Below are 16848 nucleotides of genomic sequence, written 5' to 3' on the forward strand. Positions count from 1 at the left end.
GAGGGATGACCGGAGGGGTATCTTGTTGCTTGCAATCTGCCACCTCAACACTAGATGCCACCAAATGTCATTCTGTACCTTTTAACAATGGAACTTTAGCCTAAAATATGACAACAAGGCAGGTAACTCTAGCTGTTAACCTTACTAATCTTCAAATATTAGCACATTTTACTTTAAAAATGAATAAAATTGATGTTTCTAAATGCGTATGTTGCTTCTTTATATGATTATTCTAAATCGATTCATTTATTAACCACTAATTAGCACAAATCTAAAATCTTTATACACACTTTCATTTTTATTTTATTTTGACATTTTCATTTCCTTTATTATTTAAATTCTTAAATGTAATATGCCCCCCGCCCCCGACCACCATAGACGCATTGAAATTGCCTGCCAAGTACGATCTAAAGTCTAAATCACGTGACTAACAAAGGTTTTGAAGTTCCGCTGGAGCGACCCTCCCTTTTTACGACTCTAGGCTGCATACTTCGTGTCAACAGACAAAGTTATGCTGCTTTCACTGCACCTTGTAACTTTCTAAATCCCGCAGGGACTTCACTTTTTATGGAACATTAATGATAATAATAATGACAACGATAATAACAATAATGATAATAGTAACATTAATTGTATTTACAATGCGATATTAAAGCTACTTATTGCATTATAATAATGCAATTATTAAAGCAGTTGCTGTCACCCAACACTTTGCATGTATACGGTGTCATAATATGTTTTGAATAATCCTGAGTTGTTATTTTGTGTTTTATTATACATCATCATTACACATCATCCGACTAGCTATTTATGAGGAAACTGAAGAGATTCACAATTACTGAGATATTCTTTCAACAAAGCTCATGTTTCTTTGTGGTGTGGTTGTCAATGTTTCGCACAACTACTCAAGTGGCAAATACACACAAAAAGCAAAAGAAAGCACCGATGGCAACAACAGCTGCTAATTGTTTTATCTCGCCTACTGTGGTATTTCTTAAATTATAATAAGATATTTCCGATAGCCCTTGAAGGCATCATACTACAGTTGACTTCTTCCGCGTTTACCTGCAGCTGGAGTCTCCTAAATGGGCGTTTGTTGCAGAATTGAACAAGTTCACAAACAGAGCTGCATATTTGTGTAGGTAGGAAGAAAGAAAGAAAAGGGAAAAGCAAACGGGAAATGAGCTGAAACAAGTGCACTTCAAGTTTTGTTTTCGTGAAAGTTAGCTCAAGTTGTTCACAATGGGATGTTGCAACAGCACCGAGGTAAGTCAGCTCCGATCTGATGGAAGTTATGTTACTGCTGCAAAACTGACTGTCACGCGTTTCGCTGAAGACTTTGGGTCAACGTGGGGCGGAAGCGTCACTTCTTCAGCAGCAGCTGCTTGTTTTACAAGTCCGGGATTTGTCTGCTGCTGTGGGACGAGCGGGAAAGCTACTGCACCGCAGTCACAACAACAAGAATCACGGACATCTGTAAATCTGTGACTGTCTTTGTCATTTATGCCTTTGCAGAGCAAACGTGACTGGAAACCGCTGAAAGAGCGCAGCTGCACGGACATCCCATGGCTCATCATATTCCTGTTGTTTTGTATTGGGATGGTAAGGTTTCTGTTGAATGTGCCTTTTTACTTGTTATTTGACCACCCAGCTGAAGCTTTAATTTAATACAACAAATGTGCTATACGTCTTTTATTCACGAGGGTAGACATATAGATATTATTTTTGTTGTTGATCTTTTTAGATGTTTATTCAATTGCATGGTCTTTTTGGAGACTGTAGTTTGTGTAGCTGTTTTATTGCATTGTTGAAGTATTAAAAAAAAATAAAAATACAATTCATTTTATTTGGCAGAAGCGCATAATAAACTGACCTTGTTCTGTATTTATGCATGTCTGTCTATTACTGGCTTGCATATATTGGCCAAATTATGCTAGAAATGAAGTTGGTAATCTTTTCATAACAGCCTGAGCCATGTCATAAACTCAGGTTGGGCTAAAGCCAAGTGTTGATTCAACTTCCCAGGCTGTCATCTGCGGTGCGGTTGAATTACACAGTGTTACACTGAGAGATGTTTATCCTATTCAATCCACCCCTAATTTCAGATAATAATCAATACATGTGAGTGTAACAAAAATAAGTTCAACCGCACTACAATATACATCCTCTAAAATGACATCAACACTGAACCAACACCTCTTCAAACTGTTTCAACAAAAACGGAAAATTCTAGTCTTTATGAAGATATCTTTTGCAGGAATGATGCACTGCTTTAGTTTTAGTTACTGTCGGTTTACTGTAAAACTGGAGCCAAAGTGCAGGTGACAAATTGGCAAATTAAATTCCTGTTTCTGTGTCGCCTGCAGGTGTGCATTTGTGCCTTTCCCATCGCCACAGGAGCCACCTCCAGGCTCATCTCTGGATATGACAGTTATGGCAACACCTGTGGCAAGAATAACACCAAGATCGAGGGAGTGCCCCTCAGTGGCCGGGACATGAAGGAAAACAAGTTAGTCCGATTGATTACAAATGACTTAACATGTGCCATAGATGTTTATTTATTTATTTGTTGAAGATGCATTGAATCCCTGCTGTGCTGAAAAAGTATTTTCCTTTGCTCTGTTTTCCTGAGCGGATCGCCGACGGTAGCAGAACATTTAGTTATAGATTCAGTACTTTTAAGTTGAGACCTCTTTTGCCCTCTGAGTGTTGGTGTCACAGAAGAAGGCGTTCAGCATTGCTTGTTTGCATGCAAGGATTGCATCATGTAATCCTAATCTAATTTGCTTCAATCAACCGGTCACTGCATTTGTAAACACTTCACTTCCCTCTCTGGCTTACATAGTTGAGACCGTTGAGCGGTCCGGACCAAGACACACTTACATTCTCCTGAAAATGACACATTCTGAGTTCTCTGTCCAGGACAGTCCCATGTTTGGTCTGTGTGAGCAACTTAATGTGTGTAAATTGAAGAGAATATTGGATGTCATCTGTCAGAAGGTTAATGTATATTAAAATCAGAAATGCTGAGTTACACAGACTCATGTTTGAATAGCATAGTTTAAGAACATATCTCCTTTATTTATTTTAAATAACTTGTCAATAAGAAAGACTGGTATAATGTGTTTTTTACCCCGTTAATAGAATTGTCGCAAATATGTTCTCCTCTTGTCATAATTTATGTGAAAAGTCTTTTATTGTATTCCTACTTTTGGGCTGTAGCTTTCCATCAGCATGCAGCCTGTAGGCCCAGTCTTACTGGAACAATGGGTCACGCTTTATTGATGGGCCGATTGTCCATGGAGGCTTTGAATAAAAGGCGTTTCAGCTACAAAGACGGATCTGTGCGAGAGGGTAGCAAATGTCACCATCTTTTATTTTCGGCCCCGACGGAACAGTTCCCACTGGCGTAGTAAGAATCAAATGTACTGATATTTGGTTCAAGGGAAAATGTAACCACTTAATAATTCAGATTTTTTTTTTCTTCTTCCCATCAGGTATGTTTTCTTTTTAGAACCATGCAACCTTGACTTAATTAACAGGAAGATCAAGTCCGTTGCCCTGTGTGTCTCCAAATGTCCCGCTTCTGAACTGAAGACTCTCAGTGATTTAAAGCAGTTTGCTCTAAATAACGGTGAGAAGAGTCACACATTTTGAGTTTTAGTTCACTTGATATTTACATGTATTTATTAAAAATGTTGGACTAATATGGGATACATACAGTATGACATACCAATACAATTACTTGCAGACATGTTTTGAATATTTTTAACATCTAATCTCATTTTGGGTTTTTTCTGTTGACAGGATCTCATCTCTGCTCCTACGATATTTCTCCTACAAGATACACGAGTCATTCAGAGAGATCCACGAAATGTCCCAAACTCCCTGTTCCTCCAAGGTAACTAAGTGCGTCCTGTTAGGTTTTTAGTTAAGAGACTTGAAGAGTGGGAAGTTGGTGGGAAGAGCGATGACATCACTTGTGAGTTCAAACAAACATCATGAATACAGAAACTCTACCATTCATTCAGTCATTTGTTAATTTGTTTAATTATGTATTTCAGTGGTTGATTCCAAAACAACATGTCACACCACTGTGCCCCGTAGCCTAACCTACATGTACACATTCCAGGACCAAAAAGGGACATAGACTGTATTCCACTGCTTAAGGTGTATTCCTAACTAATGGTTTAGCCCGTGTTCTTCTTGTTCTTCTTGTTTGTAGTAAGTCTGTCCCACTACTCCGCCGCTGCGTTCCTGTGGATATCGGCTGCTATGCTGAATTCGCCCAGGCCTTCATTACATTCGTCAGTGACAACAGTGTGCTGCGCCGCGTCATCGCCGGGGTGATGGCCAGCAAGGAGATCATAATGGGCCTTTGTGTGCTGGCTTTAGGTATAACACATCTGGAATTATTTTAGACACATGATGAATTGTTTTTATCCAATGATAAATGACTGTTTTCTTTGTTTTTTTCTTTTGCTGCGCCCACTGCACAACCGTAATTACTCATGAGGATTCAGTAGGAAGGCAACTTTTGGAAGCAACACTATTTTTGTCATTAAAACAACAGGAAATGTCTGAGTGGTTACAGACATTGTATCCGCTGAAGTTTAGCCCACGGGCAGTATTAATTTGAGGTCTGCTCTAACTCCTCCCATTTCTACAGCAAAAAGATAGAAGGGATCCCAAGTTTATCTCTTTTCATCTCAATTATTTGATCTGTCTGGTGTGGTTGTATTGAATGTCATGGCTGCACCATTCATAACAGCACAGAGTTTATCTGGGCCTTTCTCATTTAATTGTATTGCATAGCCTGTATTATTTATAAGATAATTATTAAGATAAGGCAGTATTTTATCAAACCTTACAATGCCATAAAATCAGCACTTTTCTGTAGCTTGCTGTACATGTAATAAAACACTACTAACAGATGTTAGTCGTGTTCGATGTATTCAAATGATGTGTTCTTTTTCTCAGTGCTGTCCCTGATCATGATGGTCGTCATTCGTTACATCTCTAAAGTACTGGTGTGGATTCTGACGGTCCTGGTAATCATCGGCTCTATCGGTAACTTTCTGAAGCAGCATACATATTGTCGTACCGACACACTTAATTCCTTTTGTGTCTTAATTACAACATGTTGACACAAGACACGGCTCAGGATGTTTTTATATTCAGGTGATACTTGAACTCTTTTCTGCTCTGATCTGTTGCAGGTGGGACCGGTGTCCTCTGGTGGCTCTATGCGGACCACAGGAAAGCCCTTGATAATAATGCCTTATCGGTGTTTGGGAAAGAAGTGGCCTCGGACAATGTTAAGGCACTGCTTGTGTATGCAATTGTTGCTACAATTTTCACGGTATGTCTGAGTGTACATGAATTTGGTGATACAGTAACCCATAGTACTAGTAAACAGTGGGATTTAAACAGGGTTAAATAAAGTTGAATTGATGTGCTTTTGTGCAAGGTCTACGTGTTCAAATTGAATTCCTAAACTCTACAGCTCCATTCAATGCATGAATCACTTGATCACTAGTCTTTGTGTAACCCTCCAGGTGGTTCTCCTGCTTGTGATGTTCTTCATGAGGAAGCGCGTGGCTCTCACCATCTCCCTGTTCCATGTGGCTGGTAAGGTGTTTATCCACCTTCCCCTGCTGGCCCTGCAGCCTTTCTGGACCTTCATCTGCCTCATGCTCTTCTGGGTCTACTGGATCACTGTGCTTCTCTCTCTCGGGATTTCAGGTGAGGACTAAAGCTCCTCGGGAGTTCCAATTTGAGTATTCCATTTACGTGAGAATCATACATTTTTGTATGCTTCAGCATTGGCATTTATTATCAATGCAGCACACAGACACGTGTCTAGCATCAGATGTGTCAGTAGTAGCATTTCCCAAACAAGTAGAATATTAGGTTTGGTAGTTGTGACATTTTGTCTTGGTTTCGTGGCATGAACAAACTCCCACATTTGGAATCTTGTGTGATGTGGGAGGATGGAGCATGAGAACAACTTCTTTCTTCATCTCCCACTTCTCTTTTCTACTGTGGATTTATAATTCAGCAACGTTTTATTCAAATGGAGGCCAGCAAAAAATACTGTCAAAACTTCTTACAGTTCTATTTTTAAAATCCTCATTTCTTTTCATAAGAAAGCATTTTTCAGAAAAAAAGAAAATCTTTGTGAAAAATTGCATTCTTTTGAAAAGAAATTAGGATTTTTAAGAAACTTTTTTTGGTAAGTATTCAAATGTAGGAAATTATATTATTGATTTAATTTCAATAGCAGTGAAATCTCTTCACAATGCATTAGCGATGACATATATTGTATAATGAAGCTTAAACCATGTCTTTTGGTTACATTAGTAAGATGAAATGTGTAACTTGTTTGACCTTCACCCCCACAGAAGTGTGGCAAATATTAGTAGGAGCTGTTGCACAATATAATTGTAAAAAAAAAGGAATACAAATACAATCTTTGGCCAATTTGGGAATTGTGTTCATGAAGAACAGCAGAGAAAAGGTAGTCAGTCATACAAACAGGTACAATGTATTGCACTAGTTTCTGGCAAGCATGCTCCAAAATATCAAGGAAATATTGAGGCATGAACAGGAGATTGTGTAAAATTACTCTTGACTGATCAGCAAAACATTCGACCCAAACTCACGCTTGTGTTCCTCCACAGGGACACCAGTAAAAAACAACTCGACGGGTGTTGTTGAATATCAAATGCAAGGGCCTCTTCAGTACATGGTGTGGTATCACGCTGTGGGTCTCATCTGGATCAATGAGTTCATACTGGCCTTCCAGCAGATGACCATCGCCGGAGCTGTGGTCACCTACTACTTCACAAGGTATGAAAGAAGAAACAGGATGTCATTTGTAGTTTATCACATGGACGATTAACGTTGTCTTTGCTGTGATGTTTATCTGATCGTTTTCTTTTTTTAGGCTGTATAATTACAAACATGGCTTCTCTCTCTCTCTCTCTCTCTCTCTCTCTCTCTCTCTCTCTCTCTAATTTACTTCAGGAACAAGTCCCAGTTGCCAATAACTCCCATCCTCTCCTCCATGGCACGTACCATCCGCTACCATCTTGGTACTCTGGCCAAAGGCTCCTTCATCATCACGCTTGTTAAGATCCCTCGTCTCATCCTAATGTATGTCCACAGCCAGCTCAAAGGAAAGGTGAGCCGTGAAATTAAGCAAAGTGCTACAAACTCAAAAACTCCACGATGGCCATACACGTACATTTTAACATACATTTTAATTCAGTTTGTCCTTAATTTTTCATAGGAGAACGCGTGTGCTCGTTGCATGCTGAAAGCTTGCGTCTGCTGTCTGTGGTGTCTTGAGAAGTGCCTTGCATACTTAAATCAAGTAAGTCATTTCAGATTCACGGAGGAAGGAAATCTCGTCAACTGTATGGTGGAAATAAGGTTCCGCGTATTGACGGCGCACATGTCCATATCGCATCATTTCAGAACGCTTACACTGCGACGGCCATTAACAGCACCAGTTTCTGCACCTCTGCCCGTGACGCTTTCCTGATCCTGGTGGAGAATGCCCTCCGAGTGGCCGCCATCAACACTGTGGGCGACTTTGTCCTCTTCTTGGCAAAGGTAGTCACACTCTGCTGCGTTGTCCACGAACAAAAATGTATTACGTGAGCGACTCCTTCAAACCAAATTGCGCTTAATGTTTTTAACGAGTTTTATATCTCCTCTCTCAGGTGCTTGTCGTTTCCTGTACGGCTTTCGCCGGCGTCCTGGCCCTGAACTACCAGAGGGACTACACCGTGTGGGTGCTGCCGCTCCTCATTGTCTGTCTGTTTGCCTTCTTGGTGGCTCACACTTTTCTTTCGGTCTTTGAGAATGTGGTTGACGTTCTCTTCCTCTGCTTCGCTGTGGACACAAAGTACAACGATGGCAGCCCTGGACACGAGTACTACATGGACAAGGCCTTAATGGTGAGAGGATAGTGTGGAAAGGGTAAAAAACTAATGAAGTAACACCATTATATGTATTATATTTATTCAGAGGGCATGTTTCGTCCCCAGTGAGTTTAAGAAGCAGAGACTATAGTCCATAATATTCTCCGATCTAATAACTCTAATTGTCCCCTCGCTTGACCGCATCTCATATTCGTCATGGATTGCTTTGTTTCAGAAAGGAGTTTTTAAGCATCAAACTTTATGTACGACCATCCACTCTAATGTCTGTCACAGCACAGCGCTGCTCTGATGACACATCCTTGTCAGACATACTATTAATATTTTCTGGCTATTTTGCCACCCTGATACCACCACTGACATCTGAAAGCAGACTTGAATCTCTTTTTCTTTTGGTGTGGAACATGGAGCCTTATGTGTTGAGTGCTCGGGGAGCGATTTACTACGAATGTATCCGGTTAAGAGAGTTGACAAATCTGAAAAGGTCTTGCATGAGACTCATTGTTTTGAGTGTCGGATGTTTTTTATTGATTTTATTTTGGTGATTAGTTCTTCTTCTACCTGGTTAGGCAGTCCTCACATTCTCACCTGCTTCAGGCAGCATGGCTATTTATTTACGATGAGAGACTGTCCATATTTATAATCCAGAACTTGCAGTGAATCATTCACAGTGATCATGGGGAACATTTTGTGCAAATTCATGTATGAATAGTTGGTCACTGACATTTTTTATTTCTTGGACATATTAACTTGAAGGTCCATTTTTGCCTCAAGCCCCAATGCTTTCTGATTCTTGACCATAATACTTTTAATCTTAACAATGAACAATAAGTAAAATAACTGTCCTATAACTCTTTGTTTCCCTCCCTAGGAATTTGTTGAGAACAGTAAGAAAATGGGTTGGTACAAGCCCGGTGATGGAGATGGACGGGAGATGAAGTCCATGGTGAGTCGTCGTCTTCTCAACAGTACTAATGTATGGAAGCTGTTTCAGTCCAGCTAGAAAGCAAATATTCTTGACAATGGGAAATGTTAAAAGAAATACAACTGGGTTAATGTCCCACTCAGATCAAGTAAATAAGATAAGGTTGTGTGTGGTTATGAAAGTGAATAAAGATATATATTCTATTTCTTGCAGGCAGGTGAAGGGACTTCTGCTTGACCGAGTGCCAGAAAGACCAAAACCACTAAAAAGACACATTCAGAGCTTTCTAGCATTTCACTCCAGGGACGTTATAAAGATAACAATGCTTTTTATACTGACGCTACAGAGAGTTTCAACAAGAGAGAGTTGTATTTTTTTATTTTTGAGTAAGAGTGACCTTAAATTTAAAGTTTGACACTAATAGCTGTAATAGGGCAAACGCTTATTTGGGTGTGTTTTGATACTAATTAGATGGGTTTGCTTCATTTTTACTTTTTATTTCAGTTTTAAATAATATGAATGATTTGACATGGTTTAACATGTTTGGTTATCTTTGTTACATAATTAGTGTTAACTATAGTTTGAATGGTTTTGTGTACATTTTGAAATGTGTGGCTAACTGTGTTTTGTCAAAGGTTGTTGAAGTTGTTTTATTACTTTTCAAATTTTATACTCAAATAAATTAAAACACAAAGTTGTATGTTTTATCTTTTCTCCAAATCTATAAAACCCTCCTCCATATGTCACATATTGTCTCCTTTAGCCACACATCTATTGTAGCCCACTTCTCTTAACTTCAGCTGAGATAACAGAGCACGTATGGGCAGTAATTATACTGTGTATCACTTCTAGTCACCTGGGCCAGCTAATTAATTATTCTGTTTTAAACATACACATAAATAACATAAACAAAATGCAAATTCATGGTGCAGGTGATAACCGAGTGTCGTATTTCACCGTCAGTGGTTAAAGAAACCACACAACAGGCTTTTAGTTGTGAATGTCTAATGTGGATAACTGCGTGTAGTTATTCACAAAAAGCGTTAGAATATCTAACTGTAAAGCAGACAGTGTGCTAATGATTCATAATCGATGGTCAACAGGCTACATGAGGTATGGTCCTTATTATTGTGACACAAGTCAATGGCAATGGCAAAAAACTGTAAATGATACGACAGCTGTAACAAGTAGTGCAAATGCTATTTATACAAGAGAATAGAAAAATGGAGCAACAATTTGATAATTGTGTTGAGTAAAGGATATTCTACCAACGTTGAAGATATCACTGTCAAGTCGTTCCTAAATCTCAGGGTCTGTTGACACAAAGTATAAAAGCTGATGTGCAGGAGACGAAGCATTCATTTGATAAATATGCACATGGAAAGCAGCCCTTATGCTGCATCAAAGTAGTCTAAATTCATGGAAAGAATCTGCCAATAACAAATAACCCAAACTGCAGCCCAAGTTCCTGAAGATATTTCAGGTTGTCTTAACACAAAATGTAAAATTTTCATTGCAGTATTCCTTAACTGCATCAAAGGTAACAAACCATTAGTTATAGAATGAAGCTGTGGGGTCTGACAGGAACCACCTGAGGGCAGCAAATCCTGTTAAATAAATTACATCTCCATTTTGAATGCATTTAAATGTCATGCCCTTCAAAAACAATGAGAACAAAATGACATTTCAGCTTCAATAACAAGTTTAGAGTTCCCTGAATCCACTTAAGGAGAATAAATGATGTTGCCATTTTCATTCCATGTCACTTTTTGGAAGTTATTCGACATATGTTTTTATATGCACTATATTGTAAAATTGTAGCTTTTCAGAATACATATTAAATGAATCTCTCAACATGCTTTTTCCCTTTCTTTACATTTTAAAATCTCCATTTCAGCATATTCTAAAGTGCATTTTATTTATTTACTTTGCATGGCAGATAATGTAAGCCATCCTACAGTGTTCTCTGCACAGGCAGCTTATGAAATCATCATTTGCTTCTTGAAAGCAGCGTTAATGCTCTGATTCAACTGTTTAATAGTTTACAACCATTCAACCCGTTCTGCCCCATCCCATATGGATGTTTATTGTATGCGCTGACTCAGGCGTTGTAACATGATCCTGCTAAGTGTCTGTATGTCTGAGTCAGAGAGTGTATTGACCAAACAGGGACTCCACCATTAAGGTGAGCCACACTGCCTCATAAGCAGCTCAGCTCAGGCCTTTTTTTCAGTGGCGCCTACATTTAGCACACAAACAAGACTTCCACAATGAAAAGAGCTCACAATGCAGCTGTATGCAAACAGAGAGTGAACCTCTTATGTAGGATCGGATAACTAATCATAATAAGAGTGAAAAGAACAAGGCCATACAAGTCATGTTTAATTAGTTTTTTTAATTTCTCAATTTGGGATGAGTGATATGGTCAAAATAGGTTAACGATTGTATTTTATTATTATTATTTAAATATTGAATACCAGTACATGAAATGGCAAATGCATACAAAATCAAAAGCATTTATTTAAACCTAAACTAAGGTTCAGAGATCATTGTGCTCAGGAAATGGAGAAGTTGACATTTCACTATACAAACTCCTTCTGCTGATGAAGATCATGTGATTCAATAAAAAGCTCAAAACTAGCCACTATATGGACCTTGTTGTTATATCGTTTCACTTTGAACTGACATGTTTCTACTGCCTATCAATATTATCATATCAATATATTATGCCCAATAACATAGTGGTTGTTCACACCTCATACAGCAACAATAGCTCATTACGCAGCAGAGTGTGGAAGTGATAAAAGAACCTGCGTCACAGGTTATTGCTTATCCAAGAAACCTGATTTCCAAACATCATAAGTGCTTCCTGCAATTTGAAGCTTTTCCCATCAGCGCTCAGTCATACTGTCTCCCCATACACCGGCAAATGACTTTTTATTGTTGGACGGCCTCCAACAACAGGCTGCGCTGTGTGGAAATTAGCCACAGAGATGGTATCTCTTCACATTTCTATGGTCAGCACATAGAGGCTGAGGAAAAGTGTGTGAAATGAACTTTGGATATTTACCCAGTGACTTCCTGTGTCCTGCTTACACTGGGCAGTGTAAAAACAATTCAATTCTTACAGCTAAAAAACTAAAATAAGGAAACCAACTTTTCCAGGTCAATGAATGTGCCTAGTATGGAGTTGTTTGTGTTTTGCTCTACATGTGCTTGTATGTGCTTTGTGCATGCATACATGTATGGTGTGGGCGTGACGGGAGTTTATAAAATATTCACCTGTTCTTCACATACATAATGGAGTAATGTTCCTGCACCCAGAACTCATTTGCCTACGTACTAAGAGAGTGTGTCACTCCTGACTGTCAGCTTCCTCTCTTTTAAAACTGGTAATAATATTTTCAGCTTCCCTTTATGGCAGGTGTTGTGTCTTTTAATAAACCCCTCTAAACAACAGCTGTGCACCAATGGTGGGGTAACTTGTGATACTTGGGTTTTCTCAGTTCTCCCATTCTCATATATTTAAGCCTACTCAACTTGTATAGCACAAACCACAGGCAGCGTGCGTGTCTTTTTTTCTGAATATATGCAGATAAATGCAGAAACGAAACAATATACATGGAACAGAAACAAAGAAACAAGAGGTTTTCTGTATGTATTCACGTCCGTTCTCCAAGTAGCACGCAGTCAAGCAAACATTGGTCAATATAGCTTTTATTTCAGCAAATCATACATACACTGTAAAAAATGCATCTGTATCATAACCTTGAAACATATCAGAGCTGTGATGACAACGTGTGATTGGTTGAGAGTGGCTACAGTGTCTGAGGTCATTAAAATGATTTGCATGTCATCACACTCGTGAAACAGGACACTTTAAGACTGAAACATGTTCCAGTTCCTAAAGTGAATTGAAATTCCAAGTTAAAAGGAAGGAAGGGAGCAGCAAACTAAACTATTGGACAGTTAGATGGCACTTTTCAGGTCTTAACATGGAATTTCAACAGATGAAGCCCGGAGGCAGATTAATAATTGAAAATTAACATCGGAGCTAATTTAATCCCAGGTCTGCATAAACAGACACAGGACTTGTCAAGAATAGACACATCTGGGATCAGTTTCAGTTCTCAACTCCGACAGATATACACTATAAGTATTTAGAACAATCAGGTACAAATCAAGCTTTTAAAACAAAGTAAAAGCAAAACACTGTAAGATAATCATCTGTCTTTCATACAAAGATCTCTAAACCAAAGCCAGTGTACTAATATATAAAACATTTTCAAATCCAGCAGAATCTAAGTGTTCTTTATGCCTTAACTGCTAAATTCACCTGTGCTTCTCTACATTCTAGCGATCCTATGGAACAAATCAAGATCTGAAATATGGCCTATGTTACATCACCGCAAGAGAGACCCAAAACACAAGCCATATCAAAACCCAAATGGTATCAGGGCTGGACAGTCGAGCACAGCGAGCTGGTGTCAGTCCATTAAGCATGCTTCTCTACTATTCCCCCCGCCTGTCCTTATCGGTAAAAGGCACACCTTACCCTTTATCCCTGCAAGACATTTTGACCAGGTCTCTGTGGCTCTGTGGTTTTATTACCTTGCAAGAGAGTTATTCTGTTAAACAGTGTGCTCAAATAACGTAAAATGTAAAACATCAACTCCACTTCTGAGCTGTGGTGAAGTTTCGTTTTAGCTCACTGACGTATTAAAGGACATTAAACATGTTCTATTTCTTTTTTTATCCCACAGACTTATGTCTCAAGCAGTTTATAACTATGCAAGTGCAGCTTCCTCTGTACACACTTGAGGGACAATTTCCCCCTGGAGCTCCGTTATGTTTTGAGTTCCACAAAAGGTTTAGCCTCTGGTTCTACAGACTGAAACAACATCACGCAGTATTAGACATGCTACGACAAATCTGTTTCATCATCTGTATTCATCCAACAATGGATTAGAAAAATAGATAACAATAACATTTCCCCCCTACCACCACCGGCCAAGCAGTAATTTGTATTGTCTTGTTGCTTTGAGATGATTTGACTTGATTTGTGTCTCTATGAAAACAGATAGCATGTCGGTTCTGATTGTTATCCAACTCTCGCTGGGTTTCTTTTTTTTTCTTTTCTTAATTCTCCTAATGAAGCATGTCTAACTCTTATCTTGTTCCTCCACACAGTTACAGTCACGATTACAAATCAAGATCAAAAGAAACCTAAAGAGTGCAATATTCTCTTATCTACATCATCAACATCCCACACTATACACAGGAACATTTGATAAGGAGTAAAAAGGGAGGTGGGGTCGGGAGGAAGAGGATGGTGGAATGAAGAAGGGGAAATCTCTTTAACATTGCGCCTCAGGCATCAACAGACTTAGGCATCAGAGTGCTGCACAAGGACAGGACACACTATAAGATATGGACTGTCCAAAGAAGGGAGAGGTCTTTGCACATATGACCAAATCCAAAACACTGGATTGGTTGTGGATTAGTCCTGGCCATGTTCTCTGGTTGGCTGACACACAAGTGCCATTAACCACTCATATTTTATACTTAGAGAGGACGAGAAATCATAAACGTTTGCCAGGAATTGTTTTTTTTGTTTTTTTATACTTATGAACAAACAATACACAGAGAGTAGTCCATAGGCTGTTAGTACGATTAAGTATCTGCCTGGGGAGTCGCCTAGAAACGTGCAGTTTGACCAAACAAACAGTTTTCTCTTTTTTCTTTTTTTCTTTCCTTTTTTTGAAATTACGACAGATACTCGTCGTTGTCGTCGTCATCATCCTCATCTTCGTCGTCCTCATCGTCCATCCCAGCCTGGTCGTTGAGAACAAAGGAATCTTCATCATCATCGGTGAACAGCGAGTCTCCGCTGCCAAGGTCTCCGGAAGACTCCAGAATCACGCCTGAAAATGTACCACATCTTACAATTAAAGGAGTTGTTTTGCGGAATAAGTAGTAGATAGTCATCACAGAAGATGGACACCACTTTCATGTCTGCACAGTCAATATTAGTTTAACATAAAGCCACATAGCCTGTCAATGTTATGGACAAGGGCAACGCTGCAGGAAGTTGCCCAGCCAAGAAGTACATGAACCCAGTTAAACCAGAACTTGTGATCTTTACACTATTTTATTTTAGAAGAAAACAAGAAATGTGTCAGTTAGTGAGTTTCAGAGGTGTTGGTGGGTGGGTTTTGTTCCCTTTGCAAAGAGCCATGCTTCCTGTTTCCAGTTATTCTGTCAGTTGCTGCTGGCTGCAGCTTTAAATTGAATGGACATATATGAGAGTGGTACTCTCGTCATCTAACTCTTAGCAATCAAGTGAATATGCCTCTAACAAACCTGTCAATCTAAGTGTTATGTTACAATTATATTGTGGTTACTGACAGATGTCATGCAATACAAAAAAGGGAAATCAAGTGTACATCTATGCATTATTTCCTCCACGATGCATCAACTGCAAATAATCTCTTTGTTTTCTTACACTGAAACATGACACACTATTTGCCTACCGCAGTTTGCAGGGCCATGGGTGCGAGAACTGGCCACCTCGTTGCCATAGCGATCTACACACCAGCACTGGCCGCTGCTGCTGTGACACTGGTGGGACCTGTAGTAACCTTCCTCATCACAGGATGGCAGGTATTGACCTACAAGCCAAAACACACAGACACACACAAGGAATTAGGGTAACACACTGTGTGTGAGCGTGAGTGTGTGAGTGTGTGTGTGTGTGTGTGTAGGTGTGTGTGTGTAGGTCTGTGTTGTCTCACCAAGCAGTTTCTTCCCCGCTTGTTTTTTGTTGATACTGGACAGCTCTGCTTTACAAGGTGAATCTGAACGGGAGAGACACAGAAGGCTGGTAACAAACTGCAGAAGTCTGCTTTTCTCGGGATGCATCTGTTTGAGTGAACTTTGCTTCCTTTGTGTACTTTTTGCTTTCGTCGTGATGTTTGCTATCCTCGTCTTTGCTTTTACAAGTGCAGCTCTGTTGGTTCAACCATACAGTTTCTTTATTACCAAAAACAAAACAAATATTCGTCTTGGTCTAATCCAATAGCATTCTAACGCAGTGTGTTGTACTGTATTGGGTTGTGTTATTGGATAATAATGTATTTTGTACATATCAAAGAAGACTATGCCAATCTGATTGAATGGAAGGTGTCTTTTATTTTTTTACGATAGTTAAGTTTGTTAAGAAATTTGAGAACATTTACATTTCCGGTTTATGACAACTTGGATCTTGATTTTGAGAATAATTTCTATTAGTTATCAGAACAATGTGCAATGAACCAAAGTAACTGCTGATCTTGGGAACAACGAAGTATGAAGGGGCAACGGTCACGAGTGATAAGGCGATCAAACTGGTTGAATAAGCCACCAGTTAAGCCACATTTTGAAACCACTAAACTTAGAGATCAAAGTGAAAGTGCTTGTTGATACTAATCCCTTATTGCTGTGTATGAGCACAACTACACTAAGAGTAGTCAACGTTAAAATTGAAAGTCATTCTTTTGTGATGGATCTTTACAACAAACACATTGTGAGTAATAATTTAGTTGTTTGTAGAATGGTTGCATATTTCTTGTTACATAAGAAAACTATGAAAATAAGACCTAATTGTTGTATGAAATCAGAGCTTTGCTTCTAATGTCTTCCATCACAAGATGCAGAGAATGAAAAGGAATAACGTATCCAAGTGTGAATGCATTTTAGGAGTTGCAGGTCAGTGCATGGAGATACCGTACCTGTGTACCTCTGGAAGCATGTGCACCACTCAGAGTTGGTTATAACTTTGTCTGCATGTGTATCGCAGGATTTGAAGAATGCGTCAGAGCACGGCTCGTTCCTGTCCAGATAGAGGCTCTTGATCTCCGATTGGTCCAGCTGGACATCAAAGTTTGTGTCCAGCCGGGAGAACATCCAGCCTAGAGGGTCCTTACAAATCGGTGA

At 39.3% G+C, this 16848-nt stretch overlaps 2 protein-coding genes across 2 annotated transcripts in view; one reads left to right on the plus strand and one right to left on the minus strand.

The window, feature by feature from the left end:
* Positions 1-1011: 1011 nt before the first annotated feature.
* LOC117736161 (choline transporter-like protein 1) lies at positions 1012-9572 on the plus strand. Its single transcript, XM_034541283.1, has 16 exons — positions 1012-1266; positions 1516-1602; positions 2367-2509; positions 3498-3634; positions 3808-3901; positions 4226-4395; positions 4981-5070; positions 5220-5362; positions 5559-5745; positions 6684-6852; positions 7030-7186; positions 7295-7378; positions 7483-7620; positions 7731-7967; positions 8821-8895; positions 9088-9572. The coding sequence occupies exons 1-16, from the start codon at positions 1243-1245 to the stop codon at positions 9109-9111; spliced, it is 1959 nt and encodes a 652-aa protein (XP_034397174.1). The 5' UTR covers positions 1012-1242; the 3' UTR covers positions 9112-9572.
* A 3002-nt stretch (positions 9573-12574) lies between these two features.
* Positions 12575-16848, minus strand: part of spock3 (SPARC (osteonectin), cwcv and kazal like domains proteoglycan 3) — a 19616-nt gene continuing 15342 nt past the window's right edge. Inside the window, exons 8-11 of the mRNA XM_034542720.1 lie at positions 16644-16848; positions 15669-15731; positions 15408-15545; positions 12575-14798 (exon numbers count right to left, since the gene is read on the minus strand). The exon at positions 16644-16848 is cut by the window's right edge and continues 17 nt beyond it. Of these exons, the coding sequence (XP_034398611.1) occupies positions 14641-14798; positions 15408-15545; positions 15669-15731; positions 16644-16848 (564 nt within the window). The 3' untranslated portion in view covers positions 12575-14640. The remainder of the gene's footprint in view (positions 14799-15407; positions 15546-15668; positions 15732-16643) is intronic.

This window comes from Cyclopterus lumpus, chromosome 1 (assembly GCF_009769545.1).
Source record: "Cyclopterus lumpus isolate fCycLum1 chromosome 1, fCycLum1.pri, whole genome shotgun sequence".
In the NCBI taxonomy this organism is placed as follows: domain Eukaryota; kingdom Metazoa; phylum Chordata; class Actinopteri; order Perciformes; family Cyclopteridae; genus Cyclopterus; species Cyclopterus lumpus.